The sequence below is a fragment of the Uloborus diversus genome, chromosome 5, assembly GCF_026930045.1.
Source record: "Uloborus diversus isolate 005 chromosome 5, Udiv.v.3.1, whole genome shotgun sequence".
Taxonomy (NCBI): domain Eukaryota; kingdom Metazoa; phylum Arthropoda; class Arachnida; order Araneae; family Uloboridae; genus Uloborus; species Uloborus diversus.
The window spans coordinates 85,696,399-85,717,272 of record NC_072735.1 but is presented as its reverse complement, the minus strand read 5'-3'; the positions used below and the strand labels follow the sequence as shown (position 1 = coordinate 85,717,272).

At 34.6% G+C, this 20,874-nt stretch overlaps 1 protein-coding gene across 4 annotated transcripts in view; it reads left to right on the top strand.

Moving 5' to 3' along the window:
* The first annotated feature begins 9,459 nt into the window (after positions 1–9,459).
* Positions 9,460–20,874, top strand: part of LOC129222802 (nucleolin-like) — a 189,117-nt gene continuing 177,702 nt past the window's right edge. For all 4 annotated transcript variants that reach the window (XR_008580614.1, XM_054857348.1, XM_054857350.1 and 1 more), the window contains exon 1: positions 9,460–9,642. Coding sequence is in view for 3 of the 4 variants with exons in the window: in XM_054857348.1 (XP_054713323.1) it covers positions 9,615–9,642 (28 nt within the window). In the remaining variant the exon portion in view is untranslated. The remainder of the gene's footprint in view (positions 9,643–20,874) is intronic.

Genomic DNA, 20,874 nt, shown 5'->3' with positions numbered 1-20,874 from the left:
TTCAAAAATTATGTTTAAAAGTATTATCGAAGGTGTTTAAAGAATAAAATTATTTTTCACTTTTTAGAGCAATTTTGAAGTCGGTTCTATTTTTTTTTTCAAAATTTTTTTTGTTAAATTTCTTCAGTATTGTTTCTAGAAAAGTCTCCTGCAGAGTTTTTCTTATTTTGACTTGCGTATACCTCACTGAAAACGTACAGTTTTTTTAGTTCCTAGAATCTAGAGCAGGGCCGGATTAAGCCAGCACGGGGCCCGTAGCAAATATTTCCAAGGGGCCCTCGTTTTTGCATGATATAGTAAACAATAGAGCTATTCTTCATGGAGATGGGCGGTGCACTTATAACACGCATGAATACAAAAATGGATATAATTTTAGAGCTTTACGAAGGTTAGGACCCTCTTATAATGCCCCTCCTCTTCCCGTTACTACACGTTTTCAACTTTTTATTCCAAAAACGCAAATTTTGGACGATATACAGGGAGCGGGATCCGGGGGTTTACCCTCGGAAATTTTTCGATGTTTCAATGCTAAAAACTCACTTCTAACGATTCCTGGTGATATTAGGAAACGATTCCTGGAGATATTACACTGTAAAAAATCTCTGAATATACAAAAAAGTTTCCCGTAATACACAGATTCGTACGCCCTCCGCAGTTTTCTCCTATAATCAGAAACCTTTCCCGTTTAGCAAGAAAGTAAGAGTCGACGCATGCGCAGCTCACACGGCAATTTTATAGTCCAGCAGCAAATCAAAACTGAAACTTTCGAAAGCACGCAATTAAAACAAGTGCTGACTCATGTATGCGAAGTAACACTCATCAAGGGGATTAGTAGAAGTTTTGTTCCTCGCATGAATTCACTGAAGATAATTTTAAAGTCTTATATTTTCTTGCTTGTGTATCGTCATGAGATTGAATTTGAAGCTATGTCACTTATTTTTAAGCACGAAGTGCAAATTCTCGACGCATGCTCGCGGAAGGAATACAAACTGAAATTAAAAACCAAATAACTGCAGAGAGGACGCCATGTAAATTCATTGCGTCTCATAACTTGTGTAGGTAATTTACTTTTTTCTTGGATACTTTTCTTCTTTCTACCAAATGGGTAATTTTTGTTGGCAGAATTTTATTCTGTCATAAAAATCACCTTTTTGGTGAGCAAAGCCTGCAAAAGACCACCACCGACGAATAGGCAAGTCACTTTACAACTCTATTACTTTAAAGAGATTTAGTTCATATAAATCTCGTTAAAAAAAACTATTTTCTTCAGTATCATTTTTTCGTTGTGAACTATTGCAATTTGAAAATATTTTACATTACATAGAACACATATTTAAAGTGCAAGTGTGTCTAGTTTTATTCTGTAAAATTTATGAATTGAAGATTATAAAAAACTTGAAATAAGTGTTATTGTGTACTTTGTTTTTATGTGTCAATCTCAGTTAATATTTGGCTGAAGCATTATGAATTAAATGTTATAATATGCAAATTGTCAGGTTTGATAGTTCGTCTTTAAGGTTGCATGTTTTCATTCTCTTGTAAACAGTGTAGCTAGATTGTATGAAGTAAAAAAAAAACTATCTCTTGTAATTAAGAACATAGTGCTTCAGTATTATCTAAATGACGATATCTCTTTAAATATTTGCATTAGCGAAACGCTTTAAATTAGTTAAATGTGTATTAATTTCTTTAACAAATAGATACATATATGTATTTAAAAGTGTCTTCATTTTTTTCGTTTTACGCGCCTCAGTTTTACCAAAAGCAAAAAAAAAAAAAAAAGACTTAATAAAATAATTTTGTATTTTTACACCATATTAAAGTATTTGACTTATAATTTATATGATACTTTGATTCATAATGTATATGATGTTGCTTTTTCAAGGGGGGGGGGGGCGCTTCATAGCATTTTATGGGTGCACCATCACTCTTATGGTGGGGGGGGGGATTCTCGTATATATGAAATGGAATAATCATGTAATAGAGTTCAATGTTTTAATAAATAAAATATATAATGCATTTTGCGCACACTGTAAAAATAAAATCAGTAACCTATTTTGAATAAGTATTTATATTTGTGATGAGCTGGAAAAGGGCAAGAACAGAAGAATCAACCCGAATGGTTCCAGCTGGGGGACTTGGTGTCATATTTAAATTCATCAATTTCTCTGTTGGTACTTTTCGGTACACTTTGTTCGTCAGAGAAATTGACTTGAGGTGAACGAATTCCGGAACGCGAAGGGTAGGTAAGTCCTGTCAAATTTTATCCGAAGATAAAAGCTATCAAGTTTGATACAAGATATATTTTTAAGTTCTGCATTAAAAATACAATATGTTGATAGTTTTGTCTTGAAAATATTGAGAGAAAAACTGAAGTTTAAGATTGTTTAACAAACAATCCCCACTTTTCAGAAGGTACCCCCCCACTCCAATTCCCCGACGATTTTGTGATTAGGAATGAAACTACTATATTATTTCATAATTTTTCAAAAATTTATAACTGTGCATATGTTATGCTGTTAACCATGCTATTTGTCATTAGAAATTCAAAAAAAAAAAAAAAAAAAAATCCACGAATGATTCTAAAATTGCTTGTATTATTGCTCTTAGATATGAAAGAATTGAAACTGATATGGTATGCAATACTATAATAAAGAATTATATTTTAGAAAAAATCACGGAAAAAGGATTCCGAAATTCTCGGAAACGTTTTTTTAAAATTGTTTGGAGAATTCCGAAATACTCGGAAACGTTTTCGAAACTTTCATGAACCACAGCTGCACAGAATACTCAGAAACTTTTCTGGAAATTACGGAAAGAGGATTCCGAAATACTCAGAAAACGTTTCTGGACATTACAGAAAGAGGATTCCGAAATACTCAGAAACGTTTCTGAAAAATTACAGAAAGAGGATTTCGAAATACTCAGACACGTTTCTGGACATTACAGAAAGAGGATTCCGAAATACTCAGAAACGTTTTTGAAACTTTTATGAACCACAGCTGCACGATATACTCAGAAACGTTTCCGGATTTTTTTTACAGTGTAGGAATAGAAGATTTGGAGGTCATCATTTGGAGAAACTGAAGTCAAAGAACGCCATGGCATCCTATCTTAGGTAAGATCAAAGGAAAAAAATTGGGTTCACAACGATTCTCTCCAGGCAGTTTTTTTTTTTAAATTGAAGCCTTAAATAAAACTGTAGATTATCTTTAATGATGTTGCAGAGAGAGGGAAGAGGGGTGTCCCATTGGAAAATTTTCGAGTTTATTACCTATTATTAATCTAAATACACAATTTTAAGCAAAAATTCTCGAAATTATATACTCTGAAAGGGTAGTTTTTTTTACCTTCTGTGGTGATTTTGGGGCGGAATTCACGAAAGTCATCCCCTGGAAATTTCTCGGAAGTGAAGTTGTGAAAACGTGACACATTGAAGGCCATCGCGGGTTACGTTTCAGTATTGGATGAAGTTCAGGCTCTCTCCAATGCAACCCGGAAAATTTTCGAAGTTGAAATCTAAAAAGAACATTTTGGACCATCGTTAACAATGTTGGAGGGAGAGAGGTACACTCCCATAGAAATTTTTCGAAATTATAGTCCAAAATACGCACTTGTAGGCCACCTTATACCTTATTAGATGACGTTATAGGGCGGGATCGAGTTCCGGATTACAACTGTGGAAATTTTTCGAAACTGAAGTTCCAGAAAGCAGTTTTAGCGGGTTTTCGATTATGTTAAACAATTTTTTTCCCGAATTTTCCTGAATTTCAAGTTTAAATAAAAAAAGTTTTTGGCTACCTTTGGTGATGCAAAAAAAAAAAAAGGGTTAGGTTCGGGGCATGGGCGGCAGCTTTTTAGTTCTCTCCCACTCAGAGAAAAAAATTAAAAACGATATTTAAAGTCTTTCTTCTACCCATAATTATTTTAGTTCATCAAAAATTAATATCCTCTTATCAATTTATTTATTTCGCTCAGCATAAGTGTGAAGTCTCAGAATCTTTTTCTTTTCTTCTATCATGATCTCTTAATTTTGCTCATTGTTGTTTACAGCGCCGGATCTACGAGCTCGTGTCGCGGGGAGGGGGGGGGGATTTTGAGAGTGAAAAATTGACATGAAGTTAAGTAACCAAAGAGGATTTAAGGATGACTAATAATTACCTTTTCAGGACTCCAATTTCGAAAGCTTTAAGAAGAAAGCACTTTCAAACACTTTCTGGATGGTAACCCTTTCCCATCTCTTGTCTAACATTGCCAAAGAGAGCTTTGAAATGTGGTTTTAGGATTTGTGCTTTAAGAGTTTCAGCATCCTCCTTCTCCGGCTATCAACAAAAATTGCTTAAATTTTTAGACCCCGAATTCCGGAGAAAGCCCTTAAACCATCTCGATTTCAAAATTTCAAAAAAATTCCAAAGGAGAATACCCACCTATTGCCTAGCTTCTCAACATTCGGGGAGAAAGGCTCCAAACCACCACTCTTTACCCAAAGCTAAAACTAAAGATAGCCTGCGTCTTGAAATATTTCAGTTTCTAACATTTTACGAAGCAAACCTGTAACCCCCCCCCCCAGATAAACGTCACCAGTGATAATCTAAAACCGCGTCAGAATTGTTTCTGGGGGAATTCCCTTTCTCTAATCTTCCCACATAGGTTGAAATTTTCTTTTCAGCTATACCATGGCACGATCCCTCAAACCTTTTCCTCCCAAAGATAGCCTGAAATTGACTTCAGTTTTGAACACAATTTTAGGAAAGAACCCCTTTCCTTAGGGCTCTTCAACCTACGACCCGCGAACTCGTTGGAAATATAATTGAGACAATATTTTAAATTACAGATAGTTTACTTAAAATCTTTTTACCGTTAATTTAAATTGTTTTTAATCATTTTTTACTGGTCAACTACGTTTGCAGCACCCATCTCTCTTTTTGCTCTTTCCAATAACAAATATCTTTTCTCTGCGCCACATTCAACCGCTTGCCCCTGACATTGAGTTTTCCCCTGACCCCAGGGAAAACATGTGCTCCATTTTACAGTTCTCTACCAGAAAAAGACTTTCTAAAAAATTCATGCTAAAGCTATGTTTTCTCTTTTTGCATTCACTTGCAAGTGTGAACAGGCATTTTTAAAATTATGTTGAATCTAAATCTAGATTTTCTTTATCAGATGAACATTTAAAATTTCTCTTAATTATCGGAAGTACGAATTTTGACTTCGAATAAACTAACATTTTTAGCGGTAAACAAATGCAATAGCTTTCTCATTAATTTTTTTAAATTTTTTAATTTTTTTAAAAGTTTTACACGTGTTGTGTTCTTATTTATTTTCAAATGTTTAATCGTCATTAATTGAATAAAAAAAAAGTTGAAGTACATTGCAATCATTTTGTCTTGTATAGCTCACCCATTAGCCTTTAAAAAAAAAAAAAAGAAAAACTTCACTTTATTAAATTGTGACAAAGAATACTTTTTGTTTCAGTTTCCTGAACTATTCTAAATTTTACAAGACATACTATCGTTATATTATTAGAGATTTATTGGCACATAAAATGTAATTTAATTTAGCTAAAATATGTATAAGGAAACATAGCAACTTAGAAACAAGCTCAGAAATTTTCAAAAACCACCACTGAGCGCTTAATTAAAAATATATATATATATATATATTCGCTATGTATGGGTGGAGGTGGGGGATAGTGCTAAATAGATCATCTGAGCTAAAATATTGTTGTACTGGCCCGCCTCGCCTCCAAAAATTTACAATGTGGCCCGCGAGTAAAAAAGGTTGGAGACCCCCTTATCAAACAACCTAATTTTTTTTTTTTTAATTCAGGCTTGAATAGCTAAAATTTTTAGGACCCTAACTCCCTTAAATATCTTAAGTTACCTTAAAATTGACTTCATTTTGCAAAAAAAAAAAAAAAAGAGAAAAAAATATCTAGAGAAAACCCAATTCTCCATTCTCCAAACATTGCCTAAAATTGTAATTTTTAGGTCAGTTTTGAAACTTTTCTGACCCAACGGAACTTTTTCTCCTTCCACTGAGAAAGATCAACTAAAATTGCGTTTTTAAGACTTCAATTGAGAGAAATTTCTGGAAAGCAATCCAACGAAAAAATAAGATTTTTACTTTACCTGAGCGTTTAGAAAAGCTAGATCTAAATAAAAAGAGAAAGATAGAGATAAATTTAAACGGATTAAAGTTCGGAAAGTTAGTTTTTTTTTTCTGGAATTTTTTCTCATGGCGCGGGGCCCGTAGCATTTGCTACTTCTGCTCTATGGCTAATCCCGGCCCTGACCTAGAGGGATGTTAATAAAATCCCTGAGAGATTTGTGAATTTCATTCCGATACTTTTCTGCCTTGTCTCTACCCAGGTCGTGATTTCAAACCCCCCCCCCCCCCCCCAACTGACGGACCTACCATTACCAAAATAATGCTAGATTAAAAGGACTTATTTGTGTTAACTTCATTACGCCAAAAATACTAGTTTTTCTACGGGCATGGCATATATCCACACTATGTCTTACCATTACTTCATTCGCGTTTAGTGCAGAAAGGGCATAAGTTCGGGACTTATGTTCTTTCTGCACTAAACGAAAAATGTGACCCTAAATAAAGTGCTTTATTGTACAAAGATTGACTTCCCATCTACACTGGTCGAATTCTCTACATACTAATATCAATCCAAGAGCCCATGAATGCCAGACACATATGTCATGATATATAAAGGCCCAATTTTTTTTTTTTTTTTTTTGCGTCATGACATCGCAGCAGGTAAAAAAGTTTCGCTATTATTTAAGCTGAGTTGTGCTGGCCTTTGGCAAGAAACAGGTTGCAAAGGTTCGAAAAATTGCTGCAAAAATTAAACATATATTCATTCGATGTCATGTGACCTGTTGGTCCCCAACCAACCATCTCCGGTTTGAGGGACGTTTTAGAGAGGTGCAGACGTGCCTTTGACGCTAACCTGTGCAAATTTTCAGGATCATGATCAGCTGATCCTGAATATCAAAATTATGAGGTGCCTTGAAGAAGACTTGTGAATGTACATGATTTATAAAGTTCTGTGATAGACAAAGTGCCCCCCAAAAATGTATTCCGACCAGACTATAGAGATTTCAGGGAGCATTGAAAATATTGTGGACCTAGGACCTCACTTTTAGTTAATCGGGTCCTGATTTTATATTATTATTTTTCAATGGGGGGGGGGGGAGGGGGCGGCACTTGTCAATATCGCCTAGGACGGTAGATCTACTAGAGCCGGCCCTGTAGAGAACCAAAAGTAATAATATTTGACTGTCATATTGATGTAGATTTTTTTTCGTAGAAAATTTTTCATTCAGTGAAATAGCATTCAAAATCAGAAAATAGACAGCCAGTAACTGCAGATAAGACCTAGATGAAAAGTTATTTTGAAGATGTTTTAAGCATCAATCATGCCGTAATTGGGGGGGGGGGGGGGTCTTTCACAATTTCACTCATAGTAAGAGTACTGGTGCTGGTAGGTTCTGCTATAGAGCATGTTTTTTAAAAAAAAATTATCGAAAGCCTGCCCAGGATCTGAACTTCCGACGCGTTTTATTCGAAACTTTAAAAAGTGCACTTACATTGCTTTGCTTCTCATTGCCTCATTTAGTAAAATAAATATATCTGAAAGTCAATAATAAATCGCTGTATTAGCATTATAAAGCTTCTGTTTGCACGTTTCTGTGGAATGCAAATTAATTTTATTTTTTAAACACTTGACCTTGCTATGCTGACATTTCTTTTACTATTTTAACTAATCCAGTAAATACATGAAATACACCGCCAACTCAGTCACTCCAGCCGAGGACTGCAGTTTCATGCTTATTAGCACTCATCAGCCCGGCATAGGAAGTGACTGAGCTGAAGGTGGAAAACCTCTTAAGGAAGCTAAGGGTGCCTTAACAAACTGGCAGCTAATTTAGAATTAGCACTGACCAAACGAGTGACATCCTATGACAGGCTGATGAGTGCTAATAAGCACGAAACTGCAGTCCTCGGCTGGAATGACTGAGTTGGCGGTGTATTTCGTATATTTCTGCCTTAGCCCTGGCTATTGGGCGATAACTTACCGATAATCCAGTAAATGCTCTTCGCCACTCCCCTGTTCAAGATATGGAGAGTAAACGTAACGGGTTCAAATTGCAACTTCTTAATATTTTGGGGTGCGAGACAGGTGCATGAAATAAATTTATATTAATTGACGGGTGTCAAAAATCTCATCAACTGTAATCGTGACCATCACGGGCGCCCCGAGCTTAATTTTTTGGGAAGGCAGAAGTTCTCAATTTGATGAATGGAACTTCAAATTTTCACGAATGATGATAATTTTGCAGAAAGGAACTCCAAATTTCGCCGAATGATAATTTTGCCAAATGGAACTTCAAATTTCGCCGAATGATAATTTTGCAAATGTAACTCCAAATTTCTCGAATAATGATAATTTTGCCCAGTCATCAGAGAAAATTTGCCGAATAAGGATCGTTTTGGAAGGTCACAGTGACCGAGTGACCTCCCATCCTGGCGACGGTACCCATCATGAGCAGGATCGTCATTTATGGTCAGTATGGGAGAACCCCAATCTTAAATTTTTGGGTGGGGGAATTTCTCAAGGAACCTCCTAATTTTTCCAAATGATAAAATATGAGTATGCACATATCTGCATCTAACGAGAAGAGACATTAGGCATTAAAAAAAGAAAGAAAAAGCAATATGTAAACTCGCTGAATGGTCAGGCGAAATTTCCCGAAAAGGGAAATTTTGGGGAGGTCATAGAGTGACCTCCCATCGGAGCCCCTGAGGGTCAGAAGGGGACAATTACCACCCTGTCTTTAAGAAGTTAATATATTAACATACAAAAGAGAGCGGATTTTGTTGGTTTTCGATGTAATTTGCATTGTTTATGTACCTCCCCCCCCCCCCCCCGTGGAAAATTTCGCAATGACGAACCTGCCTATGAGGAAGAATACTGAGTGCCGAGCCATAATAAACGACCACCGAAATTGAAATACTATATTTGGAACCATCATTTGATTTCCAGAGAGAGTTCTTTGCTTTGTCAAATTTTGGAGAATAAAACCAAAAACGAAACGGAATTGAAAAAAGAAAAAACTTTAATGAGCCCTTCATTTTACAAGTTGATTTCAGTTTAATGTCGTTTATACAAACAACAAAAAAGATTCCTTTTAGAGTTCTATGTTCTCTTTTTTCCTTTTTGGTAAAAATAAAATCAAGAAAGGGAAATTCATCTCCTTTAAAGTGGCCTTCATGCTTTGCCAGTGAATGAAGCTCTCCGAAGACCGGAGACGTCCGCAGCGCCATCTGGTGCAGCATTCGCCATTCTTAGCGAAACCGGGGCGCAGCGCGATCGGCGCAGAGCAGGAGCAAAAAGAGAAGGAACATGAGAATTATTCGATATACATTCGGAAACACTCGCCGGCCAGTGCGATGTGTGTCGGTTTCCTCCCGCGCGAAACGACGCGTTTGACAAGCAAAGTGTTCTTTCAGGATTAAAAAGCGGTTCTTCTTCAGCCGGATTAAACTCCTCCGTTCATTTTCCGGCGCTCGGATTTAAGGATTACCGCCGCTGGAAGATGAGAAGCAGCGGCTCGAAGCTGTCCGGTGAGTATTCCTTTCCTCCTCTCTCGCATCCCTTTGGCCGCCGGTATTTTCGGCCTCGCTCATCTTTTCATCCCGGTATTCCGTGAAAGTGGCCTTGAAACACTTCTGCCTCTTCTCCCCCTGTATTACTTCCTTCAAGCCCGTCAGTTCGATCTTTGCGAGGGGGAGAGGGTTAAAGGTTATTCACCCAATGTCTTATTTAATGAGAAAACAACAAAAATACATCCTCTTATGTGTAAAAACACAAGGGGGTCATGGCACGTTGGGAGGGGGTGCTGGGGACGGAGGGGTGACGGGTATGTACGCAATGTGAATTTTAATAAAAACATCAAACAGTGCATCTACGGAAGCTATTCCATTGAAATTTTTGTAATTTTTAATTTTCTGGGGGGGGAGGGGGGTACTTTTGCTTTTTTGGGGGTCTTCATGGCATTTGGGGGAGTGTACCCTTGAAACACACCAGTCTCTCAGTCTCTCAAATCTAGGTGGTGGCAGTTGCATCCTCCTGACCCTTAAAAAGACAGGCCTGATTTTCTTCTATATCTAAAGCAGAGAAAGATTTATGTAAATTTCCGAATTTCGGCGGATTTACGCGTTTTCAAGTGTGCTGAATAATTTTGATCATTGTTTTTTTTTTTTTGGAAAATCTCAGCTTCAATGAGATGACATCTGCCTCCAGCTCGGTTATTCACTATTCCAGACTGATGAGTTCTAATAAGAACTAAACTGTTGTCTCTGAATGGGATAACCGGGCTGTCTGGAATATTGCATGTCTACATGTGTATGACTAAGCGATTCGTAGACTTTTAATCCAAAAATACTGCATGAAATCGAACAGCATTCGGTTTACCTGTGTATCCCCATGCGATTTGCCTGATTACTTTTTGGCTCCAATTGCTCCAAAAAGAGTGGAGCAATAAAACATTTCTCTCGTTAAGAATGACTACTGTATTTTAAGAAGCAATGGAAGGATTCAGACAAAAATTGGTCCATTTGCTGACCTTAGAGGGTACTAGTGCTGATTCTATTTTCGCAGTAGCAGCTACAAGAGGATGGAGCAATAGAACTTTTTTTAAAGCAAGTCCTTTCAATATATATATATATATATATATATATATATATATATATATATATATATATATATATATATATATATATAAATGGATGGATGTTTGTGGGTATGTGTGTATGTTCCTTATACAAATCCACAGTTTTCGTCGGATTTCTTCCAAATTTGGCTCAAAGGTGAAATGTTGCTCAGGAATTCATATAGGCGGGTTTTTGGAATTTTAAAAAGACCCAAAGAGGTCTAATTTCATATTTTGAGTCATAAAATTGCTCTTTTCTGCACGAACGAATTTTTGTATGATTATGAATTTAGTCTAAATGAAAATCCCGTAAAAAACTGCCCATGAAGTTTCTTCAAAGATTAACTTTAATCGTTAAATTTGTGAACCTTGGTTCAAAGCAAATGAAAACGGTTATCAACATATAACCACCAGGAGCTATTTTAAATGCAATCAACACAAAAAGTATCCTCAACCATGGCCGTTAATGTCGATTAGCGACAAGCGTCAAGCATGTTTGGGAATGAAAGCCGAACAAAAAAGAATTGCTGTCTTTCAGTAGTTTTTTAACCGCAACCTGCTAAGACACAGGGATGCATTGAAATCGCTGTCGGTTCTTCGATTTGCTTGCGCATTTCGCCAATAAGTTTTCAAGTGATAATACCGTAACAATAAACGACATTTTGATCTGTATTTGCTACATAAAAAGCACAGAAAATCCTAAAATGAGATAAGTATTAAAAATCCATTCATTATCGAAGTACAATCTTCAACAGTTTTAGCATTAGAATACTAAACTTATATTAAACGATATCCTTGCAACGGAAATTTAATTTAATATTGCATTATCCTTAAACAAATCAATATGTATATGTTATTTATACTATTCCATGATTTACCTAATTTGGTTCACCGAAGTTTAACAGAAATCGCTCCAGGTTATCAAAGATCAGGGGTAAAAATACTAATATGGCTAATGAAATGCAAAATAATCATTTTTGTGCATTGAATTTGTCTTGCGTTGATTGAATTTATCATGCGTTGATTAAATTTATCTTTCAAGGGGGAAAAGGATAGTCATGGGGTTCATTACATGTACATAAACTACCATACTAGGATTGCTAATGTGCGGTAAAATAAAATGCAGTGCACCTTTAGATCCACAAAACCGCACGGAAATTTAATACGGCGGAATTCATATTGTTTTGGAAGGGTATAAGTTTAAAGTTTAATAAATGCAAAGAAATATAAATTTAAATTTTAAAAATGCATAAAATGCCTCTATTTTTTATGTAAACAAATTTCTTATTCGTTTAAAATTTTATATTACTTTAACGCTCGAAGCAAGAGTACACCTGATGGAGCATCTTCGCTGACTAGCAATAATTTTAAACCAGTTAGCGGTTATGAGGCAACTTTTGACACGAAGAGATTGCTACTGAAAATGGCATGATGAAATATTACGTCACATTATAAAGTTTTTTCCTTTTAGTATTCATCATGAAATTAGTTGAGAAAAGCTCCATTCCCAGTTACAAGACTCTCAGCTCGATAACTTTTATTGTAAACAATCGAAAATTATTGGAAGTTTGTAACTACCACTAAGTAATTCAACTGTCATTGAAAAAAGGCTGTAAGATAAAAATGGATACGTATCGGTGTAATAGTAGAAGCAACTCTGCTTACATTGGAGGGATATGATGAAACAATTTGTATCTCACGTATAACCACTAATTTCAATACGTCATTCTTTAATTTTCAAGAAATTAAAATCTCCAGTGAGATTTAAGTTCTCTGTCACGATCAATAAGTCAGAATTTCAGGCGATTAAGTACTTTAACTGCATGTGAAAATAGATAGTTTTATGTTGCATGCTTAAGGTTGGGTTCAGTCAAAAATGTATTTTATTTTGCTGCTGGAAGGGGGACTAAGAACAGTATTTAGGAACAAGATTTGAGTTAAATTTACGAATTAGAAAATTTTGAATAATTGAGCTTTTTAGTATTTGGATATACGTTTTTAAACGTGGAAATATATTTCCTTCAATTTGAAGCTGCGGATGAGAGGAACAGAATGTGCAACAAGCTTTTGTAAATTTCTTTCTTTTGATTTCTTGACCTGCAAATAATTTAAAAAAAAAAAAAAAAAAAAAAAAAAAAATGACGCAGATAGTGACCACAATGTGCACGCCTATTTCTTTCTCTATAAGGCACTTTAATTGACGGATTTTATATAGTCCGATCCATAAGTTCGCGTCAACGAACTCCATTTTTAATGCTTTATGTAACTTAAAATAATAACTGTAATTATATCTATGGCAACTATTATTCAGTGGAACCATTCCTATCCCTCATAACGACTGTGCTTCGAAAAAAAACTTTAAAATTTTGATATTCTCAAAGGAATACTCTACAGCAGCAAACTTAAATAAGTGCTCTTACTACCTGCATCAGTTTGAGTTATCATGTACAACATTTACGGCAATTGTGAGGTTTTAAAAATTTGAAATAAAATTTTAGTCTAGAAAAATTTTAAATCGTTGCAAGATACCAATATTAATGTCTAACGGTCATTTTTACCTACGAGAATAGACATTTGACATAAATATAAGAAAATAAAAATGTGACTGACGCACTCTCTTTATGCAACTTACACTTATCGAATTTTACTCCATGGATGCCACTAAATCGCCATGGAAATGGCGAACAGACACATGTTGTGAAGTTATTTAGACTAAGTGAACGTTTTCTACGGAATGTGCTTGCATACCTGAACACTTACAAAAACTTATAAAATGAGTCTACCTAACACGTAAAACCTCGAAAGTAAAAACACCACCAGAAAATCCGTAAAGTGGGATGTTAACGGCTATTAATAACATTGACTGCATTCCTTATTTTCTGTACAGTGGACTATCTGTTTAGCTTTTGGATGGCATCCATCTCTGAAAATATTGTAACGGTGTCATATTTTGCATATATTTGTAACTGATAAAAGCCATTGAATTTTACTCACGAGTCTTTCTAGGAAGACATTCCATGATTTTGTTTTCCAGAATAAAATGTATGTGAAGAGTACTATAGCATGATTTAATGTCTTGGGGTAAAAAAACCTTCAATGGCAGCACAACGGTTTTCGTATTCGAAGCATCACGTAAAAGGTTGTCCAACAAGATGTGCAGGACAATTATTTGTCCTTGCATTAAGGCATTGGATGCACCGCCCGTCTGGATTCAACCGCAGACAACGTGCCTGTGGACACGACAGAACCAAAAAATATCGTTGACAGAACCCCGATAACATGCCTCATGCTTTTTCAGTTTTACTTGATGCTATTTTTTCTGCAAATAGTCGATTGTCTGTGCTATTTACAGTTTTTTGAAGATTTGTGCCTAGAGTGGTGTGAACGCAGTTTTTTACTGTCATTTAGATAAAATTCATCCATTTAATTATCTAAAATATATGTTGCATTGAGAAGCACCCGGGCAACGCCGGGTAGTAAGCTAGTGTATATATATATATATATATATATATATATATATATATATATCAGGGGGGAAGCAAAGGATATATAATATGTTAGGGAAAATATCAAAATACATTTCTAAATGCATAAATGCATTATATTTCTGAAAAAGAGGGATTTATTCCCTAAAGGATGGTCTTGGTTTTTTTCCTCGTTATGGTTTAAACTGTTTTGTGTCGAAATGAATTAGCAAATGATGGAATAAAACAATAATTATTTAACCTTTCACGTCTTTAAAAAAACTCTAGTTTAGAGCTGATAATTCAATCTCATTCTTTCAGTTTTAAAACGTATGCATAAAATTTCCCGCCATTAAATCCTTTGGATCAATTGTTAATCATGTAGTTGGAATGAACTTTTGCAATAATGCAATTAAATTAGCCTAAATGTTTAGTGAATCTGTCACAAAGCTGGGGACTTCCATGCCTACATAATCCAAAAATTATCTATATGACTTTGACTTGTAATGATGCTTACATTTTTTGATGGAATATTTTCTCTGTGAATCTACTTAGCAGTTATTATAGGAGGATCCATTATCCCACCATTTTCAAGTGTCTCTTCAAATAAAATATTAAAATCTTCGTCTGCATTTCTGCGGAATTTCCAAGACTACGAAGAGCATTGTCGGTCGATGTTTTTGTAAGCTTCTGACAAATCTATATTAATTTCTTGCAATGCTTTGTGAAGAGAAATTGTGCAAGCGCAAATCTTATGTTACAAAGTAATTGCATCAAAATTTGTTGGTTTGTATTGCCAAAATTAGTAACAAGCATTTTTGGAAGATTTACTATTGTCTAAAATTTCCCAAGGTTCTTGATCAAGTATTATAGCCAAGTACATATCTTTAAACCTAATAGTAATAGTAAAATTTATTATTCTTTTCATCGGTTTTCACACAAAGCCTAATTCACAAAGCCGGTTTTCACACTAATCTGGTATGTTTCGTCTGTGGTGATACCACACGAGTTTTTTAATATTTGCGTTCGCGTCACCGAATTATGGGAAAATGTTGCAACAGTCTGGAAGATTCCCAAAAAGTTTTTTATTAAAGAAGGTAAGGAATAATTTCTCAAGGCGATATTTAAGAAGTGAACGAACATAGCAGAAAACAGAGACATAAAACAGCAGAGAGAGCCATAGTGCATCTAAGTATGTAAATAACAGTAAGATGTCCTACTGTTGTTTTGAGGCGACTATATGGACACACGCAAATAGCTAATTAATTACTTTTAAATGAAAAAAAACCGCCTTCAAAAAATACCCAGGAACTAAAAAGCAAAAAATAACTGATTACACTTACATTCTATTTCCTACCCAAACATAGAAATGAAATTTATTTTACAATTCCAGTACAAAAATCAACTAAACTAAACACCGAATTATAAAATAAACACTGATTTAAATTACTATACGATGAATTATTTTAAATAACTAACTAATTATATACGATCTCTTAATTTTTAATAACCTTTTGAAGTCGGGGCCTCCTATAAACAACTACATAACGTAACTGACAACCCACCGAATCCTGAATTAAACACTAATTTAACTATACGCGAAATTAGTCTTTAAAACTAAACCTACTCAGTTACGTTAGGTAGTAGTTTATAGGAGCCCCCGACTTCAAAAGTTTGTTAAAAAGTAAGAGATCGTACATAATTAGTTAGGTATTTAAAATAATTCATCGTGTAGTAATTTAAATCAGTGTTTATTTTTATAATTCGGTGTTTAGTTTTGTTGATTTTTGTACTGGAATTGTAAAATAAATTTCATTTCCATGTTTGGGTAGGAAATAGAATGTAAGTGTAATCAGTTATTTTTTGCTTTTTAGTTCCTGGGTATTTTTTGAAGGCGGTTTTTTTTAATTTAAAAGCAATTTATTTTTTGCTTTTTAGTGGTGTAAATAACACGGCGAGCGTCTCGAAGACTTCCGACGACTGTGAAGAAAGGCTTTTTCGAATGCGTAACTATGTACAAAAAAAAAAAAAAATTGTCTTCATCATTTGTTCAACTTTATCAAAGTTTGCTTTCCGAAAGCTAATGCACGAGTAAAAAAAATAAATAAAAAAAAATAAATAAATAAATAAACGAAATATTGTAATACAGTCGACGCTCGTTATAACGACCCCAGTGGTCCAAACAAAATTGGTCGCTATAACGAGCGGTCGTTATAACGTATTGCATGTTGTTTTGTCATTTTTTAAAATGCACATATAATTCCTCATAGTTAAGAGAATTAAGAAACTAACAAGATAGTTTTAAAATATTTTTTTTTCTTTCTCTTTCTGAAAAATTTATGCTGCTATTGTAAAGTTTTCTGCTTTTTTGACGTTTTCAAAAAAAATATAATTCGTAATGCCTACAATTTGTGTGTAGTTTTCATCAAGTCTTTGGCCTCATACCAACAAATAATTCTTTTCAATGGAAATATTTTACCTTTAGAAACATAAAATGTTTAAATATTAGTTTTCGAATAGTTAGTTCTGAGGATATCAAAAAATTGAAACTTAGTTTTTGGATGCTATATTGGAATGAACGATTCAGATTTGACGTTCTAATGAACAGTAAAATAACATTGCATTTATAGAATAGGAGATGGGACTTCATGCATCGATCGCTATAATGGAAGGGTCGCAATAATAGGAGGTCGTTCTATAGAGCGTTGACTGTATTGTAAATTGTAATTTATGTTTCGCAATTAGTGTCATGTAACTCGTGATAAAAGTCGCATGTTTCTTCACATGGCCCCACTATAGATGAAGATTAAAAATTCCACTAGAATGAATTTTATGTTTGCTTCAGAGAATCCTTAATTCAAAATTTTCATTATCATTACTCTCAATAATATATATTTTTAGTACTTTCTTTAACTATAGGTAAAGAAAGTATAAACCTTTGTTTTATGGTCTTTGTTTATGAATGGGTTTTATATTTAATCGTTTATGAGGGAAATTGCATGAAATTTATTGTTTTATCCTTAACCTTTCCCTAAAGAACAAGTAGGGTAAATCAAAGATTTGGAACCTAAGTTAGACCACCCCTAAACAAAACCACCACCAAACAAAAAAAAGCATAAAAACCGGTTCACTAAGTGAGACGATATACAAAGTTAATAAAGTACAAATCGATTTAAATGTGAGTATGATATTTGAAGAGTTCCTTGAATTTCATTAAACCTGAACTTGATTAACATTAGACCGCCGAAGAACTATGCTGTTTCAAACAAAAAAAAAGACTTTTCCTTATCGGTACAGGCAGGGGCGTGCACAGAAATTTAGGAGCCCATCACAAATGACTTTTCCGGGCCCCTCTCCATATTGTTTACCCCTATATTTCACCGTTAGTTACAAAAATATTGGGCCCCCTCCAGGCTCGGGCCCGGGCCAACAGGTGTCCCTCCCCCTCCCTGTGCACGCCCCTGGGTACAGGTATCTTCGAGCATTTATGGAACATTGTACAAAGAAAAAACAAATCCGACGAGTTCAGAACCTCCTCCTTTTTTTGAAGCCTGCTAATTAATATAACCCTAATTTCAAATTGAACTTGCGGCATCGTGAAATAGTAAATCTAGAATATTGGTCAAACTTCAGAAATCATACACAGTTATAATGTATATTATTAAAGAATATAAATTAAATCGTGGGCGAGGGGTGCTCTGTATTCAATTCCCCCTCAATTGAACACTAAATATATTTAAAAATTGGAATATTAAATAAAGAACTCTATATTTTAGTGCCTAAATAAAGTTATTTATTAGTAAATAAAATATTAAGGTAATTGCTTCAACTATTAAAGTAGCAACTTTACTGCTTTGCTGCACAGTAATAAATACAAACACCTATAATAAAAAATTACCATGCGGCGCAGCGTTGAGAAAATTAATCATCCATGTGCCGCGAGAATTAAATATCGTTCAAGAGAAAGCCAAAACCTTAGGTGTGAAAATACACCGATCACAGCAACACCACGTGACAATGACGTATGAAATTTAAAGTTTCTTGGATTTCTCCGGGACCCCTTATCAGATCCAAACCAAATTACAATGGTACCATCTGGGAAATATACCCTTCCAAACAAAAAAAAAAAAAAAATTCAAATCGGTCCAGTAGTGTTGGAATAATTCGAAAGCACACATAAAAAGCCGCAATACGAAATCATAACCTCCTTTTTTGAAGTCGGTTAATAAAAGCAGCTGCGTCGTCATATCCTTACACTGCCCGAATTTCATCGTTACGCGTATAATATTTTTACACTTCAATGATTCTAATAAAAGCTTAACCAAACCTCTCTAAGTACCACCTTTTCCACTGGTGGTACAAAAAAAATTTCAAGATGGATTCTCAAATGCAACCATTCTCTTCATGCTTAAGAATATTAAAGCTGTTCTTTTTGAGAAATGCCCGTTGTTTCATCAGCCATCACTGAAATATTCTGCAGCACTTGCTTTTTTGACCATTTCTACCTTGGTGATATTTCCAAACACGAACTGAATAACTTAGTATTAATCGATTTGTATACTGTACATTATTTTTTTCTTTACGATTTCTGATCGTAAACGTACAAACACAGCAGAAAAATTCTTTAAATTTGAAAGTGCTATGCTCTTAACATATTTTTTTAAATGTTGGAAAAAAGAAAATCGTTAAAGAAGTATCATTTCTAATGCGCGTAATGAGACCTTACACCTATTTTTAAGCAAGGTTGCCCATCTGGGGGGGGGGGGGGGATTCACGGCACAGACTGTGGCATTATAAGTTTTAGGGAGTAGGGGTATTTTTCTACTTTGTGGAGGGGCTTGCTCCCAATGGGAGGGAGGGGGGTTCGTGGTATTTAGGAGGGGGATACGCCCTTGCTGTTCGGGGGATGGGCACCTCTATTTTATAAGTCATTTGAAATACATCAATTGTTTAATAGTCGTACAAGGAAATCATGTGGGGTACACATCAGTTATTTTTCACTCATTAAATACATGCGTTATTTTTAATATTTGCTCCCGTTAAAGCACTCCATGCAGAACCCCACTCTCCCGCAGTCAAATACTCTATTGTAAGAAAAATCATCAGAATGTACGATCGAAATTGAATTTAATTGATCATGTAAGTAGACTTTCCAAGAAATGTGTTTGGTAAAATCCCCTCCAAATAAAATTATGGTTATAGTACTGATATACATGCGCACACACACACTGATATACATACATAGACAATTTTACGTATATAATTATTATTAGTTTATTTATGTAGTTTTATTTGTACCACCCGATTAATGATTGATGAAATTCAATCAATAATTTACTTTCTTTCTTCCATAAAATGTGCCCTGTGCATTTGATCAGTTGACTGATTTATTTCACTGACTCTGAAACAAAAGCAAAAAAAATTAATTTGAATTTTTAACCGACTTCAAAAAGGAGGCGGTTATCAGTTCATACCGTATGTATGTTTTTTTTTTTTTTTTTGTTTGTCCACTCCTAGCGTCTCACGTAGTGAACCGATTTTGATGATTCTTTTTTTGATGGGTAGGGGATGGCTCAACTTAGTCCCATTACTTTGTTTGACCATATTTGTTCTTTAGAAAAAAAGTTATGAGCAAAAAACAGTAAATTTTATGCAATTTCCAATGATATTGTAGCGAAGTTTGCACTTTTCATCCTTGGATAACGGTGGCTCAGTGGTAGAATTCTCGCCTCCCACACGAGCGACCCAGGTTCAAATCCCGACTAGGACAAAGTGAGTTTTACTAAAATTTCGTTTCTACTGTTTCCCGTATTTTCTCGAATGTTCTATTAATTTCTGTATCTTTCCAAGTCTGGAAAGGTCCAGCACTTTCTCAAATTGTATATAAGGAGATGTAACGTTCATTCGTGGTTCTGAATAAAGATCTCGAGTTGAGACTAACGAGTATTCGCTTCATTTGGCTTTCATATTGTCTTCGCTATCTTCATCTACGCGACAGTATGAAACTCATTGTTATAAAAGTTTGGTGCCATATAACAGTAACATTAATAGTAATTGTAATGATAATTTTGAATAAAGGCTTTTCTAAAGCAATACAGTGATATAGAGCCAAACTTCTTACTAAGTAACTTCTTACTTTTACTGAAATATCTACATTTACACTAAAAAGAATGAAATAAAAAAATTTTGAAAAAAAAAAAAAATAGAACCGACTTCAAAATTGCTCTAAAAAGTGAAAAATAATTTTATTCTTTAAACACCATCGATAATACTTTTAAACATAATTTTTGAAGTTGGCGCAAAAACAAAAAGTAAAATCCATTGTAAGCATGCTTCGTTCATTTTTTTATCAAAAAATCATCCAAAGTTAGGAACGAAACATTTATATCGTTACTCAAATATGCTGTCATCAATGCGTAATGCATGTGGTAGTGAAGAAACTGGACCTGGTTAAATGTATACTTGTAGTTGAGTTATGGCTGTGAATGATTTTATCGATCGTTTTTGCGCCAACTTCAAAAATTATGTTTAAAAGTATTATCGATGGTGTTTAAAGAATAAAATTATTTTTCACTTTTTAGAGCAATTTTGAAGTCGGTTCTATTTTTTTTTTTTCAAAATTTTTTTTGTCATCTTGAATTCAAATAATGTTTTTCGCAATCACGAGTGTGTGTGTGTGT